The sequence below is a fragment of the Scleropages formosus genome, chromosome 8, assembly GCF_900964775.1.
Source record: "Scleropages formosus chromosome 8, fSclFor1.1, whole genome shotgun sequence".
In the NCBI taxonomy this organism is placed as follows: Eukaryota; Metazoa; Chordata; class Actinopteri; order Osteoglossiformes; family Osteoglossidae; genus Scleropages; species Scleropages formosus.
This window is the reverse complement of record NC_041813.1, coordinates 11,217,888-11,238,417: the sequence shown is the minus strand read 5'-3', so window position 1 is coordinate 11,238,417 and position 20,530 is coordinate 11,217,888. Positions and strand designations below refer to the sequence as shown.

The 20,530-nt window shown below is 38.6% G+C and overlaps 1 protein-coding gene across 1 annotated transcript; it reads right to left on the bottom strand.

Moving 5' to 3' along the window:
• Window positions 1-5,187: 5,187 nt before the first annotated feature.
• On the bottom strand, window positions 5,188-19,131 carry LOC108942680 (gamma-aminobutyric acid receptor subunit beta-1-like). The gene is made up of 5 exons (XM_018766138.2): window positions 18,889-19,131; window positions 15,818-15,952; window positions 14,708-14,860; window positions 10,673-10,923; window positions 5,188-5,936 (listed from the first exon to the last, which is right to left on the bottom strand). The coding sequence occupies exons 1-5, from the start codon at window positions 18,947-18,949 to the stop codon at window positions 5,589-5,591; spliced, it is 948 nt and encodes a 315-aa protein (XP_018621654.1). The 5' UTR covers window positions 18,950-19,131; the 3' UTR covers window positions 5,188-5,588.
• Window positions 19,132-20,530: the final 1,399 nt, after the last annotated feature.

Here is a 20,530-nt window from a genome sequence, read left to right as displayed (position 1 = left end):
CAACATATTTTTACTTTAACTCGTTTTAAATTAGGTTTAATTTGAAAATAGCTCAAAGTTAATAAAATGTCTTACAAAGTTTTTGTTTTATGTTAACTATATCCAATATTTTTTGGAACTTAATCTGTAAATAATAGACACACCTTTACTTTTAAACTTTTACTCATTGTGATTTAGGTTGTAAAAGTGAATTTGTAGTTCTTAACAAAATGAATTTACAAACAGACTTCTAGTGCCATTGTGTTTATAAGCTGAATCGTCTGTTTTTATTTATCTTACCCAAACTTAGATTGTACCATTCCAAGAATGCGGGACCATCAAAGAAAAGAATTTTGTTGTTGTATTCAATTGGCTGGATGGTGAATATGGATGGTTGGACACCAGTTTTGATTCCCTTCCATCGTACAAAGTCAGCCAACACCTAGCACCACACATACCAAGAAAACACACTGGAAAGATATAAGCATGAAAATTTACAGCAATTGAAAACACTTGTGAGCCAGTGTTTTAGAACCATTAGAGAATATCACTTATCCGGTGGGAAAGTGCAATTTTAACCCAGTAAAAATCCTTTAGGTTTACAATTCTGCAGCTGCTAGATGTGCAACTTGTTCTTGAATTGCTTCAAGCATCTACTGAAAAGCAACAGCAACGGTGACAGCAACAACAATGGCAACATCACCAAGAACATCAGTAGCAACAGAAAGAAAACACACCAGCAAAGTAGATTTCATTGTTGTATTTACAGATTGTCATCGTAATGCTGGAATGTCCCTTAACTACTGGTATGTACATACAGGATGTGTGTCAATAAGGTGTGATCAGAAATTTCAGACATTTATTTCAAAGAGTAGTAAACATATATCAATATGTGCTGTCCTCTTCAAAGTAATACCCCCTCCCCCCTTTGTATGCATTTGTCCCAAAATTTCTACCACCTCTGCAAGTACTGAAAGAAGTATTTAACTGTAATGTATTTTGGTGCAGAAATCAACATGACCTTGCCCCATGTTATGTTTTCCAATCTAAGAAATAAAGTTGAAAGGAGGGAGATTTATGTACGTATGTACACTATTTTGTGAAATGTCTAAGAACTTTCTGATGACACGTGTATATATAAACACACATCAGAAACATCCGCAATATCTTTGAATACCTTCTTCTTTAAAAAAGTAAAATTTTATAATTTTATAACACTAGTTATAATTTAACCCTGTGAAAATATTTAGATTCATTAAAGGCACAATATTCAGCCATGAGGAAAAGAATGCACTGTTAATTATGAAAACATCTCTGGTTTTTTCCTTTTCAGTCTAGAAACCCTGGTAACACATACCCATATTTCTCCCTATTGAAATCCAGCCCGGAATCAGTGCAAAATTATAGCACCCACAGAAATGTTTATGGATGACAGAATGCCAATCCAAGAGTGTGTTTCTCCTTTCCCTGGGAGTTTTCAAGTTATAGAGGTTAAAAGTATCATTTTCCATAGTTCTGACTACTAACATTGTGACTCAGCATGGCTTGATTTACATTTATGACAACCACCTATTAGGAGGAATATGAATGTTTTCTTTCTGATGGAGCGCTGTTATAAAGTAGCATTGAGGTGTAATGAAGGAACACTGACCATCGTCTCTTTTCTTTTTTTTTTTTGAAGGGGAATAAAAGGACTTTTTGTGTAGAAGACACTTTCCAGGCACTCAAACCCCTCCATCAGACATCATTGACAATTAGTCTACTTCTATCCCTGTTTTATACTCATCTCCACTGAATGGATTCTGTGTAATTACACACACACACACACACACACACACACACACACACACATTTTCAGAACCGCTTGTCCCATACGGGGTCACGGGGAACCGGAGCCTACCCGGCAACACAGGGCGTAAGGCCGGAGGGGGAGGGGACACACCCAGGACGGGACACCAGTCCGTCGCAAGGCACCCCAAGCGGGACTCGAACCCCAGACCCAACCCACTGCCCCACTGCGCCACCGCGCCACCCCTGTGTAATTACTTGAAGAAGAAATCACACTCGGTTCTGTTCTTCTGAATTTTTGGTTAATTTTGGTTAATTGTCCCTCTGTAAGGGGGTGCGGTGGCGCAGTAGGTTGGACCGCTGTCCTGCTCTCCGGTGGGTCTGGGGTTCGAGTCCTGCCTGGGGTGCCTTGCGACGGACTGGCGTCCTGTCCTGGGTGTGTCCCCTCCCCCTCCGGCCTTACGCCCTGTGTTGCCGGGTAGGCTCCGGTTCCCCGTGACCCCGTATGGGACAAGCGGTTCTGAAAATGTGTATGTGTGTGTCCCTCTGTATAGCTCCCCCTCGAAATCCGGTTATTTCTAATTCCTTCTCAATAAAAGTTATATTAGATCCACATTAAAACTTCTAGATAAACCGTAGTACCTTTGAGTTCACACTAGGTCACTTGATAATCAATTAAACCTAGAACAGAATCTGTAGCAACACATTAGATTTTACACAAGGTGGGTAGTGTAGGAATCCACAATTCAGGGTCACTTTAAGATCAATTGACCATCTTGCTTGTGGGCATTCAAGACAACATCTGTTGGATGATTAGATCAAATTTACATTTGAAATGGGTCACCTGTTTATGTGATCACAGTAACTTGTGATTATTTGCATCTAAATGAAACTGTGTGAGAATGCTGACATATCCCAGTTCTTGTTACTAGATGGTGGTCAAACCATTTAGTGATAAGGAAGTTTGGGGTAGCTAGCAGTCGAGGGTTGGTTCCTGTGAAGGCTTCCTTGCCTTTGATGCTTTGTTTGAAGGTATCACCTCTAAGGTAAGGTCTCACTTTTAAGGACTTCCCACTGAATGCCTATAAAACCACAGTGCATGTCTCCTTTAGTTAGACTTGATGACTACAGCACGAAACAGCATGTTCTAAAATAAAGAATCCTGCTGAAGATACTTCCAAGTCTCCTGGTCTCCTCTCTGCAAAATTGCCAACAGTAGTAATGTGCTATACCTTGACCACAACTCATTATCTCCTGTCTTCTTCTAAGGATACTCCAATGACTGTAGGAAGTGTAAACAGGGAGGCTGATCTGTAACATGAAAGCTGCTGATTGGGCTGCAGCTCCCCCATTGTTGTGGTGCCCTTAAGCAAGGTACTTTGAATCACTCCAGTTTTACAACCTTCTGTAAATGGGTAAATGACTGAAATTTTCTTTGGATAAAGATTCCAATTAATATGACTAGCAATTAAATGACAATTACCAGGCTCATCAGCAGAGGCAAAGGCAAAATGGAAGTTGATCACACATTTCTATAGACACAACTACTATCTAAATACAGTACCTCTAACGACTGAACACAAAAAGCCCAAAGGAATTTATGAGTCTTGATTTTCGCACACAAACATACAAAAATGCTTTTACTCCTATATGTACCCTTTGAAATCAGCACCAAATGCTCCCTCTCTGGTAGTACATACATCAGATTTCTTAGCAGTTCAAGAAATTTGATTTATAATAGTATAGCACACATTAAAAATTAAGCTGTTATACCCTTGACTTGAACTTGAACGTATACCCTGCTCCAGTTAAAATCTGTCAGCAGAAGTGAATAAGTATAGATATGGGCTAGTGAGAGAGAAACTTAATGATGTAGCAGATTGCTGTATGAGTATGCTGTTTGTATGGGCACTCGGAAGGAATAAAGGTCTTGATGTTTCAGACTGTATATCTATTCAAACCAAATTCCATGGCACTGATTATGCAAAAATATATCGTTTTGATTATGTCTACTGAAATGATAATTTATTCCTGTGCACTTCTACAGGTTGTAATTTACTGTCAATACAATCAAGCAGCAAACAACCTCAGGTATTTTCCAGAGGAAATAACTGACGTCTTAACTACAAATGCAGCTTGATTCTACTTAGTAGTCAATATATCTTCCAGTTAAAAGTATCAAGGCTTATCATCTAGTAAAGATTTCTACTGAAGCTTGAAAGGATTGATTATGATTTATTCTATTTTGATTACACCTCCTCCACAATTACAAAAATTATGTAAGTCTTCAGAACAACACTAATGTTATAGTTTAAAATTTTAAAATGTCACTCTGACACCTTGATCACCCTGATAAAGCTGATTGTAATGGGATAACATGCATAATAACTTGGCAGTTTTAACTGGATGAATATAATTACATTTCTTTTAAGTGATACATAGGCTGGATTTGGCTGTAACAGGAAAAAACAAAGTATGTGTTAAAAGGGTTTGTAAATGTTTTTAATACTTTGGAAAATGTGCTAACATAAGTCATCGTACACCTGATCACTTTTAAAGAAAAATATTTTTATATACTCAGAGATACTGTAAGAATATTTACACATTTGAATTTCAAGATCAGTATTTCCCTTTGAGGTGCGGTGGTGCAGTGGGTTTGGCCTGTGCCTGCTCTCTGGTGGGTCTGGGGGTTGAGTCCTGCTTAGGGTGCTTTGCGACGGACTGGAGTCCCATTCTGGGTGTGTACCCTCCCCCTCCAGCCTCACACCCTGTACTGCTGGGTTGGGCTCCAGCTTGCCACGACCCTGCTTTGGCTTCAGACTCTGTGTATGTGTGTGTGTGTGTGTGTGTGTGTATTTCCCATTGATATCAGTCATTTCTGAATTGTTATCATATAACTAAACTCTGTGCTGAAGTTCACTAATCTCAAAACACAAAGTTTGGGAAATTTGCAAGGAGTGCAAGAAGAAGTTTGTAAATATGGAACTCTTATGAAGTTGCATTTAATTACATCATATATAAGAACTTGCAAGGCAACCCTTGCTTTAAGACAAGATGGAGTGTGACCTCCACCCAGGACAGTTTTTCACAGGTCATCGGTAACACAAAAACCATTCAGCAGCATTACTGATCTTACTGACTTTGGACTTTCCTGTCTACCAACAGAAAAGAATGAAAGTCATGTTGGTCACATGTAGAATACAAAAATCGGTTGTGTAAAAATCAGAATTGAGGGGCCTGGTTTCGTGGCGGGTTTCGCCTGTACCCGCTGTGTGGTGAGTCTGGGGCTCAAGTCCCGCTTGGGGTGCCTTGCGGCAGACTGGCGTTCCATCCAGGGTGTGTGTGTGTCCCCTTCAGCCTTGCACCCTGTGTTTCTGGGTAGGCTCCGGTTCGCCATGATCCCACTTGGGACAAGCAGCTGTAGACATTGCATTGCAAAAATCTGAATTTCCAATAAAAATGTCACAGCATTATGTATCAATCAGCAAGTTACTTTAATCTAAATTTATACACAGTCTGACTTTGAATCACAAGTTCACTTGTGTTTTATCCATTCTAGTTCACATTAACTGATTTATGCCTGGATACAGTTATGTGTGTATAGACTAAGGATTAGAGTGGTGATACTTTTTATATTTTGGGTGATAAATTTATGTGACGGAAAAAACTGCAATCCATCTACAACTGAAATATAATGCTGTGGGAAATAAATTACAGCTGAATATCTTACCTTGTATTAAGAGCTATATATGTTAGTAGTATATGTGTGTGTGCTTCAAAATAAATAGAAAAATAAATAAATGTTAAAGAGGGAACCATCCCTAGTGGACATAGTAAAGCCAGTACACTAGATTGAAGAAAGTGAAGGTAATAGGAAAGATAACCCGAGACCACTTGTCAATGGCATTCACGTCCGTGAGGTCAGGAATTTTGACCTTGAGCTGGGATGCCCTCCGACGTAAGCGACCCTTCTTGCGGCCTAGCGGCTGGTCGACGGCTGGGCGGCCGTACAGGTCCCGGCTGGATAAAGGCTTGCGGTACTGGATGCTCGCACTGTCATAGGAAAACATGGTAGCCCGTGGATCACCCAAGCCAGCCAGCATCTCAGCACCACCCACCTCATTGTGAATTCCTAGGTTTGTCAGAAGGATGTTGCCATGGGCGTCCACCTGAGGAAGGGAAAAACAAAAGATGGAGCCAGACTAAATAATTTATAGGACTGGTAGACCCCAATAAGTGACTTAATAAATCCAAAGGCCTCAAATCTTGCTATAAGGGGACATATGGGAATAAGGATTTTCAAAGCAGCTGAAAGCTAACAGTGGTAATTGGATAAAATTATTCCTGACTTCTTGAAAAAAATTTTAGTTATTTAATTAAAATGTTTTGTAATTCAAGCGGAATGAATGAATGATTGAATGAACACCTTTAATCCATATTTATTCATTTAGTCGTTGCTTTTTTTAAAAGAGATTTACAATGTTAGGTTTGCGCATTAAGCTATTCACAATGATTTACCAATTTAAACAACAGGGCATATTTTCTCCCCTGGTACACCTGGTATATTTTCTTACCCTGGAGCAATTCAGGGTAAGTATCCTGCTCAAGGATGATACGGAAGGAGGTTGCATTGAAACCTATTTCTCTCAATTCCAAGCCAACAATGCTAAACACCGCGCTTCCTACTGCCCTTTATGGCTTTAAATATTTAAATATATAAATGCATAAGTTTTAGTCAGGTCTATGTCTTTATCAAAGTATTAACTTCAAATTAAAATGATTATGATCAAATTATACCAGTTTCATTCTTAGATGTATCACATCTGCTCAATTCACTCAACACAAATTAATTAGACAATAAATATACTGTACACCGGATCCTCGTGTTATGAATGGTAGTTACAAATTTCTGAAGACATTTTACAATTTATACGGTATATTTTCTGTTACTTGCAGATGTCTCTAGGTTAAGGTGACCACACAACAAATAATACACTTTGCAATTCTTGATTCAATACAATTAAGTAGAATAGAAATACAATTGTACAGAGACTCTGCTATTTTCCAGTATTTCTGTGCAAATACATAGCAATTGCGCATTAAAATTTGCAGAAATAAGTCATATTTAACGTCGCACCATGCTGAGGTTATGTTAACTTGTTTTCACTTAAAAAATCACAAAGAGTAATTCGACCAGGAGTTCCCAAACTTTTGCAGACGACTGTAGTTTTACTGTTTCTTTTCCCCGAGATGCCTGTGCCTTGAGATACTCATCCTGAATTCCTCTGTAAAATCTCCAGCTGCATAACAGGATAAAAGTCAGAAGTTGATTTGGACAAAAATACTGGCAATGTTTAATGGTGATTATGAAATTATTCATCATTTTCATGGGCACAATATGTAAATATAAATTCAGTGTATTTTTCTGATATGTCTGCTTTGGGAGAGGTAAAGATTAACAAATGGGTTCAACAGTGGTGGGAAAGGATGTGGCAGCTTTGCATTTAACACAACCTAAAAAGAAAATGCCATGGGATTTTGACTGGTATGTTTGTGGTGGCAAATCACAATAAGTATCATTCTGCTATAGGCCAGAATCCAAGCCCACAGTAGCTGTTTCATTGCTCCAGCTCTACTCTTCTGCACTACCTAGTGGAACTTGTGGTGAGGAAAATTCACCTACTGGCCACTTGCTGTGAGACCCAGAGGACTGGGACCCTAAGTGGACAGCTGGACCTAACATAGAACTAACAGTAGACAAACAATTGCCAGACACCAAAGTACGGAGGCTTGCAAAAGTATTCCAAACCTTAATAAAACTGGGTGACTTGTTAACGTAATTTTCAGTATCTAACTTAATTAAGGTTGGCCACTATCAAAGATAACTTATTACAATTACTTACGCAAACAGCATTTTTAAGTTTTTAATTTTATTTTTTTAATGTGTGATGCAAAACTCATGTTCACAATTAATGCTGAGTGATATTTTTAATTGAAATACGACATGGTAAGATATATTAAAGCATCACTTTGTACTTTATCCAGTAGATATGATTATGTAAAGTGTCTGAATACTTTTGTAAGACACTGCACAACCACTCCAAGAAGAAACATGTAAAGATACAGCACAGCTCAGTGCACCTGTTGAATATAACTCTCATGAGCGAGTGCAGGAATGGTATCCATGATTTCTTAGGGGTCATTTGAGACTTGTGAGACACACATTTATGACACTACCAATGCACAGTGTCTTCAGAAATTATTCAAACCCTTCTACTTTTTCTACACAGTGCTGTTTTTGTAGATTTACCTCAAAATTAATTGAACTGTTTTTTTTTTGCCGAAAACCTGTTTTTAGGCATTTTGAAAATTTATTAGAAATGAACAAAAATTTCTATTTACATAAATATTCAGACCTTTAATTCAGTACTTTCTAAAACCACCTTCAGCAGCACTTAAGCTGCAAATCATATTGAGTATATTTCTATTAGCTTTGCATACCTGGATTTAGGCAGTTTCATTCTTTCTTGCAGATCCTCTCACTTCCTCTTGCACCACCCAGGCACTGTGAGACAGCAGCGCTACTCGCTGTGCCACCATGCCTGCAAATTTTCTGTGGATTTCATGTCTGGGTTGTGACTTGACCATTAAAGGGCATTCATACACTTGTTTGGACGTTACTCTAGCATTCCTATGTTTTCGTGCTTTGGACTGTTGTCATGCTGAAAGATGAATCTTCACCCAAGCAGGAGCTCTCTGTGTTTGGCTCTGTTCATCTTTCCCTCATTCAAAACCAGCTCCTCGTGCTTGACTGAATGGGTGGTATTAACCAGGTGATGAGTGGTACCTGGTTATTCACAGATATGACGTTTGGCATTGAGGCCGATTTTTGTCTCATTAGACCAGATAATTTATTTTTCTTATGTTCTCAGAGACCTGTAAGTAGCATTTTGCAAACTCCAAACTTCTGAGTAACAACTCTACCAAAATCAATGAAGACCAGATTGACACAATGCTACAGAAATTGTGGTCCTGGCAATGTCCATGCTGCCTAAATACCCAGTTTGCCTGGAAAACCAGACCAGTCTTAGTGGTTACAAACTTCTTCCATTTGAAAATGATGACAACCACTATGCACCTGGGAACCATCAATGCATTGCAACTCTTTTAATACCCTTTTCCAGATCTATACATTGACAAAATTCTATCTTGGATGTCTACAGAGAGTTCCTTGAACATCCTTATTTGGGTTATACTCTGCCATGCACAGTGAACTTTGGGACCTTATAAGGACAGATGTGTGCCTTTCGAAATCATGTCCAATTTGCATCAGACAGACTACGCTCAAGTTCTACAGAAAATTGAAAAATATTAAAAAGAAATAGGATGTACCTGAACTCAGTCTGTTGTGTTATAGTAAAGAGTCTGAATACTTATGGAAATGAGAGATTTCAGTGTTTTACTTTTAATAAACTTGCAAAATATTCTAAAAAAATGTTTTCCCTTTGTCATTATGGAGGTCTGCATATCAGCTAACGGCAAAAGAAATCAATTCAATCAATTTTAAAATAAGAGTACAGCATAACAAAGTGTGGAAAAGTGACGGGTCTGAATACTTTCTGCAGGTACTTTATATGGGGAAAACTGGAGGTGAAAAACGTTTTTAAAAAAACCTGAGTATGACGCTTTTCCTGCTATCATTGCATTTTTTAAATCAAAATAAATGGTGATTCCTCATATTTTGAACATCATATTAGGCTGCAGAGAACAAGGACTGTACAGTGTGACTGCAATACCTGTTTGAAACGGGTATTCAATGTGGATGAGATTTAGTGATTACTCTGCGATCAATATGGGAAATGTTTATGTACTTATTACACACAATCCTGCACAAATTATATAAAAATAATTTATTATGAAAATCAGAATTTCACAAACCTGCTTTTTAACATTTTTTCAATCTCACATGAACACACACACACATTTTCAGAACCGCTTGTCCCTTACGGGGTCACAGGGAACCGGAGCCTACCCGGCAACACAGGGCGTAAGGCCAGAGGGGGAAGGGGACACACCCAGGACGGGACGCCAGTCCGCCGCAAGGCACCCCAAGTGGGACTCGAACCCCAGACCCACCGGACAGCGGTCCAACCCACTGCGCCATCGCACTCCCCCCGCTCTCACATGAACAAGAGATCGAAAATCAAAAGCATAAAGATTTTCAGCTCTGGCTGTGATGGAATGACCTCATTCTATCAGTCTGCCTCTCTCTCATCCTCTCTTACATATTTATATATTATTTGTATTTGCGGTCATCAGAGTGACACATAACTCGAGTTTGCCTGTACGTTATGAGGATTTACATCAATTGCACAAATGTATGTGTGGTGCATGGGAGGATAGGCCATACCCACAAGCTTTTTGATTGTCAGCCACATCTGGAGAGAGAATGAACACTAGGTGCAGGTAATGAGTTTGTAGTGTATATAATTAGACTTTGGAATAAACCCAGTGAAATTAACTAGGGCTTTTATTATTATAATGATAACTGCAGAAAATGCACAGCTTCTTGCTAATGATCTGTCTGAAAGTCCACAATACTCTGGAACTTGTACTATTTGTTTTCTTAGTACAACTACTGAAATTTCACTCACCCCAAGATAAAACCGTCCCTTTCTAGCATGTAAAATAATTCATTCAGACTGGAAAAGTTACATTTTGTAGAGTACTTATTTGAACCAGAAAATGTCAAGCTATGCTATGTTAAAAAGTAATTAAAATGAAAATAATAATGAAGATGCTAAATTTCTTATTGTATATGTAATTTTAATAAGTTTCTTATATATTAATTTTTGCCAAAATAATGAGAGGAAGATCCAGCTGAGGAAAAAAAAATCTTTCCCACCTGCACTTTGTTTGTGTCTAGTCTGCTCTTCTCATTGTTGGTTTTGGCCGCTTTCTCAGCAACTTTTTTCTGAAGGTGTGGGCCCCGGCCGAAAAAGATGTAGTTGACAAAGGCATACTCCAGCAGTGCCAGGAAGACAAAGACAAAGCAGCCCATCAGATAGATGTCAATGGCCTTCACATAGGGGATCTTGGGCAGAGTCTCCCGCAGGTGAGTGTTGATGGTTGTCATTGTGAGCACAGTTGTTATCCCTGGTTAGTGAAAAGTACATAAATAATTAATATTAATAATACTGAACAAGAATGAAATGTTTCAGAAATTTTACATTTCTTGTCACGGGAGCTGTAGAGCTACAGTCGTTCTATAAAGACATCCCTATTAAAAAAATGCTACAATGCAGCTGTAAACAAACTGTCACCTGGTTTGATTTTTCTAAACAGATATTGGCAATATTCTTTTTGTAAGACATCTGATCTAGACAAATACAGGCATCCCTTGATTTACAAAAAACAATGTGGATACTGAAGTTTTAGATACCCAAAGCCTGTTTCCCATTATCTTGAATGGAGAAAATTAAAAATGTATTCCTAGGCCATCCAAAAACCACAGAATACATTTCCCAGAAATCACTAGAACACTTTAAAACATCTACAACTATAAACTAATGCTATCAGCATGATGTAAAATACATTTACACACTCAGTGCCAGGTAATTCCCACTTTTCTGTTTAATTGAGCAGTTCTGTGCAGAATGAGCAATAAAACACGTGGTCAACTGATCATGTTATGTTTATTGTGGAAAAACTTTTAAAACAAAGGCATACTCCAGCAGTGTCAGGCAATGGTATGGTATAGAAATTTTTTATGAGCAGGTTTTTATGATATACTGCACACTGCACGTAGCAAAAAAAAAAAAAAAACCTATTCATAAAAAGGTTGTTTCATGTCCGAACAGATAGCCTATCTAGCTTGGAAAACAATAACCAGGAACTTAACAGAAAATTCAATCTAATTCAGCTGTGCTTTACTAAACAGAAAATTCAATAGTTACTTTCTGCATTAGATGTAGACAGAAAAGGAATTTTAAATAGAAGCAAACACCTAGTATATGCAACAGTAAAACAACGGTTCCCAAATTCATGGTTGCTAAATGAGGGTTAGGAAGGCGTTCTTGAAGGTCAAAGAGATGGTCTCTTTTGTTTTTTCACTCTTTATTTTATGATTTTTTATTTTATAGTGTTCTACTGGCAAAATTCAATTTGTATTCAGAATCATTCAGGAATGTTCTAGAAACTCAATTTTTCATATATAAGAAAGCTGATATTTGCACATGTGGACAGTTCACAATCTAACAGCTGTGTTTTGTTTTGTTTACTGGAGACCGAGATATAATGACTACAAACACAGTATTCCTTGCATCTTATCTGTCTTTACTTACATGCAGTTTTCGATGAATATTACTGTGCAAGGACTCCAGCAATATAATAATTAACTTTACATTTGATTTTTAAAAATTATTTTCACTGTTTACTAAAAATGTTACCATTTATAACTCTCTTCATTCCAGGACTGGCATTTAACTGAAAAAAAATTATCTGATGCAAAATACAGCAGCAGTATAAACACAGGCCTGAGATTTTGAAAATGGTTTCTCTGAGATTAGACAAAAATCTGTGAATGTCCAGTCTCAGTGTATTCAGTACCAGCAAGTCGTCGAAGCATCATTTATTTCTAGTTCATCTAAACTTGCAGTGGTTTAAATGGATATGTGGTTAAAGCCATGTTTAAATGACTCTGAATCATAGTAAGCAATATAATTATGCGCACAAGCTTGGTAGAACACTGTTCCTCATTTCACCTATGTTATTTTATCTGATTTGTGGCAATAATATTGAAAAGTATTCACTTATATGCATTAGGACAGCCAAAGTACAATATACTGGCTTACAGTAATTGGCCCCTCTATCAAAAGTCCTGCTATACCGAACCCCTAGACCTGTTATGTGATTCAGCAGGTTGTAGGCCAGAGGCCAAAGAAATGGTGGAAAAAATGTGTGCTGGATGTTACAGAACTTTAGGAAAGGATGATGTCAAAACTGATAGGATTAATGTAAAGTGTAATGTAAATATATATTTTAAATACAAGCTGGTTCAAAAAGAATTGAACATTTTAAAAAATACGATTTCAAAAATCACAAACAAGTAGTATGTTAGTATTACTATGCTTGGTATTTACAAATTGGTTTAGATTACATGTTAATATGATACTGTTACTGAATAATACATTTCTGAAAGGGTTCAGTTCTTTTTGAATTGCCTTATATTTTATAATTTATAGTTATTGCCTTTATAGAAATATATAGGATAATACAAATACATCTAGCTAAATGTAAATTAATTCAATCTGAGCAAAGTCAAAACTATGAATGCTACATGGATTCATAATGGTTCTGGCTTTTTACACCCAATCCCCATCAAAATGTACCCTATTTATGCCTGAAAGTCGAATCAGCCTTATCTAACATAGCAGGGCTCCATTATGTGAGGCATAGTCTGCATGGGGCTGAAGATTAGCGGTTACAATGAATCAAAATCAAAATCATCAAATGCACCTGTGTTGCCAGGCCTGCCTCCTGCCTGCTCATATATGCAACTAAATAACAATGTTAATTAATGTTGATCTCCAGCTCTGAAATGAGAGATGACAGAGAGATGTGTCCTGCTGCTGTGCCATCAACTTGGGTCCTTCCGCTGGTAGGCTTATGATTTCTGGTTCTCAAAGCCCTCCCAACCCCCCCTCGCCAAAAAAAGGCCCTCAGCAGATGGGAATGGAACACTCTGCCATTCCCACAATTTATCCCTTTAACTCTTTCTTTGCCCTATTCTTATGACACTCAGTAGAACACCTTCAAGACCATCCACTGATTAACCTCAAGTAGTGCTGGAGCTTTTACTCATGATAAATTAAGGCACTGACATATGTGCCAAAAGCAGCTTGTTGACACCCAAGATGGCAAATCCCAATGCAATTTAGTCATATCACCCATCTAAACACACCTGTAACAGTCTTTGTATCAAGAATACATGGAAATGATGATGCAAACTGATGCTGAAGTAAGGGTTTAATGTCCACATTAGAGTTCCAAACAAAGTCGAGCAGATAAGTTACTAAAGAATTGCAAGGGAGTAAGGCTCGCAATGAAAGGAGTGATGAGACTACATATATACATTTATTAACAAGTATCCGAGGAACAGATGTGCAAATAGGCTAACAACGAAACCAGTCAATGACACAAAGCACAGTGAAATGGGAAACTGGTGCTATCTAGCAGCACTTCCTTACATCATGTCTTGTAAAGATGCTAAATTATGTAGTGTCAGAAGCCCTGCATATTATGAAACTATATTTCATAATAGATAACGCAAAAGTTGTGCTAAATCAAATTCTTTACAGCATAGAATTTCGAAGGCACATCAGAAGACATACATTTACATGTCATACATAGCAACCATTGTACCTAGCACACTGTACCTGTGCAATTCACTGTACCTGAATTTGAAAGGAGAGCTTCAAAATCCATCATTTAACATGTTGTTAAACATGCCTTAAGTGATCACAGTGCCAGTGTGACTGAAGTTTCTTGGACAGAAATATTCCTGTCCGCCACTGACTCACTGAACTCACCAATAATCCATGAGTCTTTCGAGCACACAAGGCCAGCATACTCATCATCTCTGTTTATTAACTCATCACTTATTCATTTTTTATGGGTACTTTCAGCCAAAGCAGCTTCCAGAGCTTGCTACTTCACGTTTTACTTTACTACATTTACATCATTGTATCTGCAGCAACAAACAACTGGACATTTTAAAGAAGTATTTCAAGCGGTTCCTGCTAAGTATTAGCTTCAGACAAAGTTCTTCCACTAAACTAGTGCAATATATAATAATGAAATCCAACTAACGCAGACCATTACCCTTTAGAAAGCAACACATTGGTCACAAAGGCACACGGGCAGTAAATGGGGCCATTACCCAGAGCAACTCTTGCAGCAGAGGCATCATAGTTGATCCAGAAGGAGACCCAAGAAAGGATTGTGATCAGGATAGAGGGCATGTAGGTCTGCAGGATGAAGTATCCAATGTTCCTCTTCAGTTTGAAACTTAGTGATAGTCGGGGGTAGGATCCTAAGAAAGAAATTGGGAAAAAATAGAAAAGATTGACCATATAAAGTACAAAGAGAGCAAAATGAGTGTATATAATTTTAAAACTTTAAACCTGAATTGTATATTTAACAATTGGACTTTGGAGTCCTAAGACAGACTAATACAGTGTCTCCAAGTCTTTCATTGTAAGTTATTTCCAGCTGGCTTAGTTGTCTCCATGCATTTCTAAAGAGCCCTAGACATCACTTTAACAATAATGAATGAACAATCTTTACGCAGCCTTTTGAGAGAATTATGATTAAGAAGATGAGAACATAATGAGACACAATCTTTTCTTTGCTCCTGCAACCCCAACAACCCCAACAGAGCCTTGGCAAAAGTTTGGATGAGCTAAGACAAATGAGCATAACCATGTCATATATGGTGTCTATCATTTCCTTTTAACTGGGCTATTTCTGTACTACTCTGAAACCAGACAAACAGGCTGCCACACATAACTATGAAACCCGCTGCTAACACATTCACTGCGACAGATCAGGTGCTAATTATTTACTGGAGAGATGACATAAGATTTGTATAAATACAAGCTTTTAGTTGCGTGAAGTGAAATTTAGGGTTAGGTCTGGTACATATCTAGATAGCAGAGAGCCACTTTCAAAAAACAAATTTAAAATAACAGGCAAAAACAATCTTTAAAATCATGTTCAAGAACGCGTGGTGCTTGATTTTTGTTTGATTAAAGAAGCTTAATTAAGACAACTTAATAATTAAGAAACATTTTAGTCACTGAAGCAACTTGCATCATATCCCTTGAAAAGCACAACAAAAACAGTAAATATTTAGATGGAATGATAATTAACGTCATCTTAATAATGTATTTCATACATTTAATGATGGAACTAACACAAAGAATCCTACCCATGTCTTCAGTTAATCACAACCAATCAGTAGTTTAAATGCTCTATTTTGGGTGTCTACCTGTTGCAAACACCACCTTTTTCGATAGGGTTCTGTAGTCAATGATTGAGAACTGGGGAAGCTCGATGTTGTCCACTCCCGTGACAGAGCTCCCACCCTGCCAATAGAACTCGATGTCATCTGTGGTGTACCCATCTAAGTAAGGAACAGGACAGAGGCATTAGTCTCTTCAGAGTAGGCATCCCCAACTGTACCTATTTATAAACAAACCTTTTTCATGAGAACTCAAGGTGAAATGCTAATTTTTCTGTACAATAAAAACATGAGACCTATTTGGAGGCTACACTTTTGAGTTATTTGATACCTTAAACTAACATTAACAAATGATTGCTATAGCAACAATCCTCCATCCGCTTGTTCAGTAATGAGGATTGCAGGTCTGCGTGTATTGAGGGAACTAAGCACTTCTTTATTAATGAACTTTGAAATAATTTTATTAATGTTAATAAAGTTCTGGTCTCAAAGCTGTTGTCTATTAATATTCTTTAATTCTCAACCAACCTGAATTAAAAGTTTCTGATACAGCAACTGAATTCAAAAGAAGTAAGACTGAAAATGGTAAAGGTAATTGGGAGTTTGTTAAAGCAAAATTTTGGGTCAGAAGTATTGGACCATGGGTCCCATACGGCAATTCAGCAACTTTGCTTGACTGAAGATGCGAGCCCTCCAGCAAAATCTGAGGCCATACAGAAAGAATGCCAAGCATCCCCTGAAATGTTCAATCAGTCTAATTCTTCTAACTCCTGAATATTATTTTTGGACAATAATTAGTGAGACAGTCACTTAATATTTATAGCTATACTGACTGATCAAACTTACAGATGTTTTGAAAGACTGTGAAAACTTCCAGAGACAAAGAAAAACTATTGTTGTAGCAGGTAGTACAAGTGGTTACAGCTGCCATCTTCCACTTCAAGAAACCCAGGTTTGAATCCCACCTCCTGGTGTAGTGCTCTCCATCAAATTTCCTAAAATTTCCACAATAAAAGTTACCCAGGAGATTAAATCATTTTAAGCTGATTTGAAAAGACTAAACAAATACATGTAAAATAGTACATTAAATGAAACTTTTTGGAATACTAAAAATGTATTTTGTCTAAATAAATAATATGTTCTACTGAACTGGAGTTTTTCTTTTCCTTTCTAAATGCTTGCCTTAAAGCATTTTCTTACAAAAAAATAGAAAGAAAAAAAAAACTGTTCAAACTAACATAAGAATGTGGAGACTTTTGGTTGCTGGGGTAACACAATAGACATGTCACCCTGTGCTCCTGCCTGTAGTTTCTTGGTACTAAAACCCATAATTGTGCAGTACTTTACCAGGGATTTTTCTTCTTCTGAATTAACTGGTCTTACAGTTAGTACAATATAGAAATAGATGCCAACCCATGTGGCAAACAATATGGCCAACATGGCACAGCTGAACAAGGCCTGAAACAATCTGCTGCTGGGAAATAAGGCTGTCAAGACCAGGTTATCAATTTTGAACAAAAATCTATGTACTCTGGATATGTATGATAGAACTGAGGGGTCCCAGCCTTCGTCCTTTTTTATACAGTGTTTTATAAGATTCACTGAGAAAGGATGTATACCCTGGTCCACCTGAACTGGATTATGTACACAGTAGCATTGGTCAGTCCTCAGGTACTTCATCCTGTGTCATGACAGGAACTCCTTGTTTTGGGGGATAAGGAAGCTGTCAGCTCCGAAGCCAGGAGACTGGAGGTAAGCGTTGGGCCCAGGTGTGGATGTGTTTATTTCCGTGCCAAACACAGGAGCAGACAAAATCATTGGTCGGGGACAGGCGTGGGCATCCCAAGGTGCGGACGTCGTTTTCAGGGGCGAGGTAATACTCAGTAAACACTGGACAAGCAGAGGTCGGAAACCAGGAGACACAAGGCGTAGGGAACAAAATGCTGAATTCACAAGCCAAGCAGATAGACATTGTAGGATTCCACACCTGATGCCGTGACGGCGCTGCCTTTATATCTGGCTGTGCTAATCAGCAACAAATGCTGTCGCTGAGCTTGCGGGTATGGGCATGACAGAAGTAGTTTATTTTTCAAGGTTATGTGTCTCGTCCTGAAGCGACCAAGTGCAGGGTGGCAAGGGGTTGGAGGCTTAGGGCCATTTTGTTGTGAGCATGAATCAAACTGCAGCACCAGAAACACAAAAAAGGAACCTTCCTTTACAAGGCTAAGCATGAAGTCTGCAATCCAGTTTCCTACTTCTGTGCTTTAGTTTTCTTAAGTACTTTGGCTGCACCTGCTCTTTGTTTCCTAATCAGGTGCAGCCAATAATCCAGAAGGTGATCGTAACCTACACTCCTTCATGCCACAACCACAATCCCACCAATATGCCACCCACAGCTCACTATGACAACCAGACATTCATTTAGCTGATGCTTTTCTCCAAAGCAACTTACAATGTTAAGGTTTCAATTTGTTAACCAATATATACAGGTAGGTAATTTTTACTGGAGCAATTTTAGGCTAAGTATCTTGCTCCAGGGTACTACAGCTGGAGGTGGGGATCAAACCTGCAACCTTTGGATCAAAAGGCAGTAGCTCTAACTACTACACTAGCAGCTGTCCTTTATGGCCATGTAAAGGCCAGCCTTCAAATTAGTCAGCCTGTGTATTCTCTTAATATGTCACGACCAGCACTGAATTTGATATGCTGTCCATGCTGACAGCACTGCTATCATGAATTTAAAAACAGTCCTCAGTCAAGGGGGTAAATCATGGCAAGTGTCAACATGATTGTCATTATTGGAACTGTTAACCCCTCATCATTCATACTAACTGGATATCGTGACTGTAGAAAGAAATCCAAAAGGCTGCAAAGGCACTACTAACCACATTAATTAGCAGCACATGGTTGCAAGTCACAGGTACATGAGCTGCTGAAGAAATACAGGTGAACTAGTCAAACTGAAGTAAATGTGTGACCAAAGACATGGAATCAAAACACTGCCAATCCCTACTGAGGTATGTATGAGCCAAGTGAAGAACAAGAGGTACTAAGGTTCACAATGAAGGCCTTGCTGGGCTCTGAGAAATGAGACTCACAACTCTCAATCTCCAAGGTGCAGTTCTGCTCATCCAACGGATATCTACGGAGGTCCATCATGCAGGCAGCTGTGGTGGTGATCCTGTCAAAGAGACCGGACAAAAGAATACAAAACAGATGAAAAAAGAAGAGACTTACCTTTCAGTTTAAAGAATTTGTGTACTGTTCCAAATTTTGAGATGTAACAGTTATAGAGGGCCACTAATTTTAATTTAGATTACAAGAGAACAATGAATCCCTGTGTCATCTTCACCCTTTTGACTATGTAATTTTGTAATTCTTGTGTAGTTCTGTTAGACCTTTGCTATGACATATAAATCTAATAAAAAAATAAACTAAAAAAACTCTAAAGTGATTATTATGGTGGGAGTGTGGTGGTACAGTGGGTTGGCCCACGGTCCTGCTGTCTGGTGGGTCTGGGGTTCGAGTCCTGCTTGGGGTGCCTTGCGACGGACTGGCGTCCCATCCTGGGTGTGTCCCCTCCCCCTCTGGCCTTATGCCCTGTGTGTGTGTGTGTGTGTGTGTGTGTGTGTGTGTGTGTGTGTGTGTGTGTGTGTGTGTGTGTGTGTGTGTGATGACATTTTGCCACCACCAGCTTTCAGAATAAACTTCAATCCACTTTGGATTCTGAAAGAGTCTGAAGAGGTATTTGAAGGAAGTGAAACCATTCTTCCATATGAAACTGTAACATCTGGGGTTTGTCTCAAGTTCCACTCCAGGTCCACAGATAAATACTGAGTAAAGTTAACATCTGTTGACTAGGACAGTCAAGCCGTATGATTTACATAATTTTTATATATATATATATATATATATATATATACTGTGTGTGTGTGTGTGTGTATATATATATATATATATATATATATATATATATATATATAGGTGGGGTGCGGTGGCGCAGTGGGTTGGACCACAGTCCTGTTCTCCGGTGGGTCTGGGGTTTGAGTCCCGCTTGGGGTGCCTTGCGATGGTCTGGCGTCCTGTCCTGGGTATGTCCCCTCCCCCTCCGGCCTTATGCCCTGTGTTGCCGGGTAGGCTCCGGTTCCCCGCGACCCTGTATGGGACAAGCGGTTCTGAAAATGTGTGTGTGTGTGTGGGTATGTATGTGTTCTACTGTGATTTCCTTGTGAACCTTAGTCAATCACTTCCCAAGTCTTGTTCTATAGCTGTTTATGTTCACGTCCCGAGTGCTTGTTCTGTCAATGCCAGCCTTTGTGTTCCAGTTCACTATTTTGTCACACCTCCATATTCAAGTTCCACCCACAGATCCGTGCTTCACATTTCATCTTTGTGAGAATACACTCAGCGTCTCTCTCTGTTCCGTGTTTGTTTCATCTCTACGCTGTACTTTCCAGTTTATACTGTGTACTTACAAATACTTGCGCATGGGGTCATTATACTTTACGCCCTTGTCTGGATGTTACAGCGATATGTGTCCGTGCCGGTCTCACATCAGGACATGACAAGCACAAGGAGGCAGGATTAAGAATAGGGCTACAGGTTCTTTTTGAAGAAGGAAGAGTGCTTATCTTGTTAGAGGTGCATGTGTCTTTATTTCCTTAATAAACCTGTTTTAAAATATCATCTCTCTCTCTGTCCAGTGCAAGCACTACAATAAACCAACCTCCAGCCAGTCAA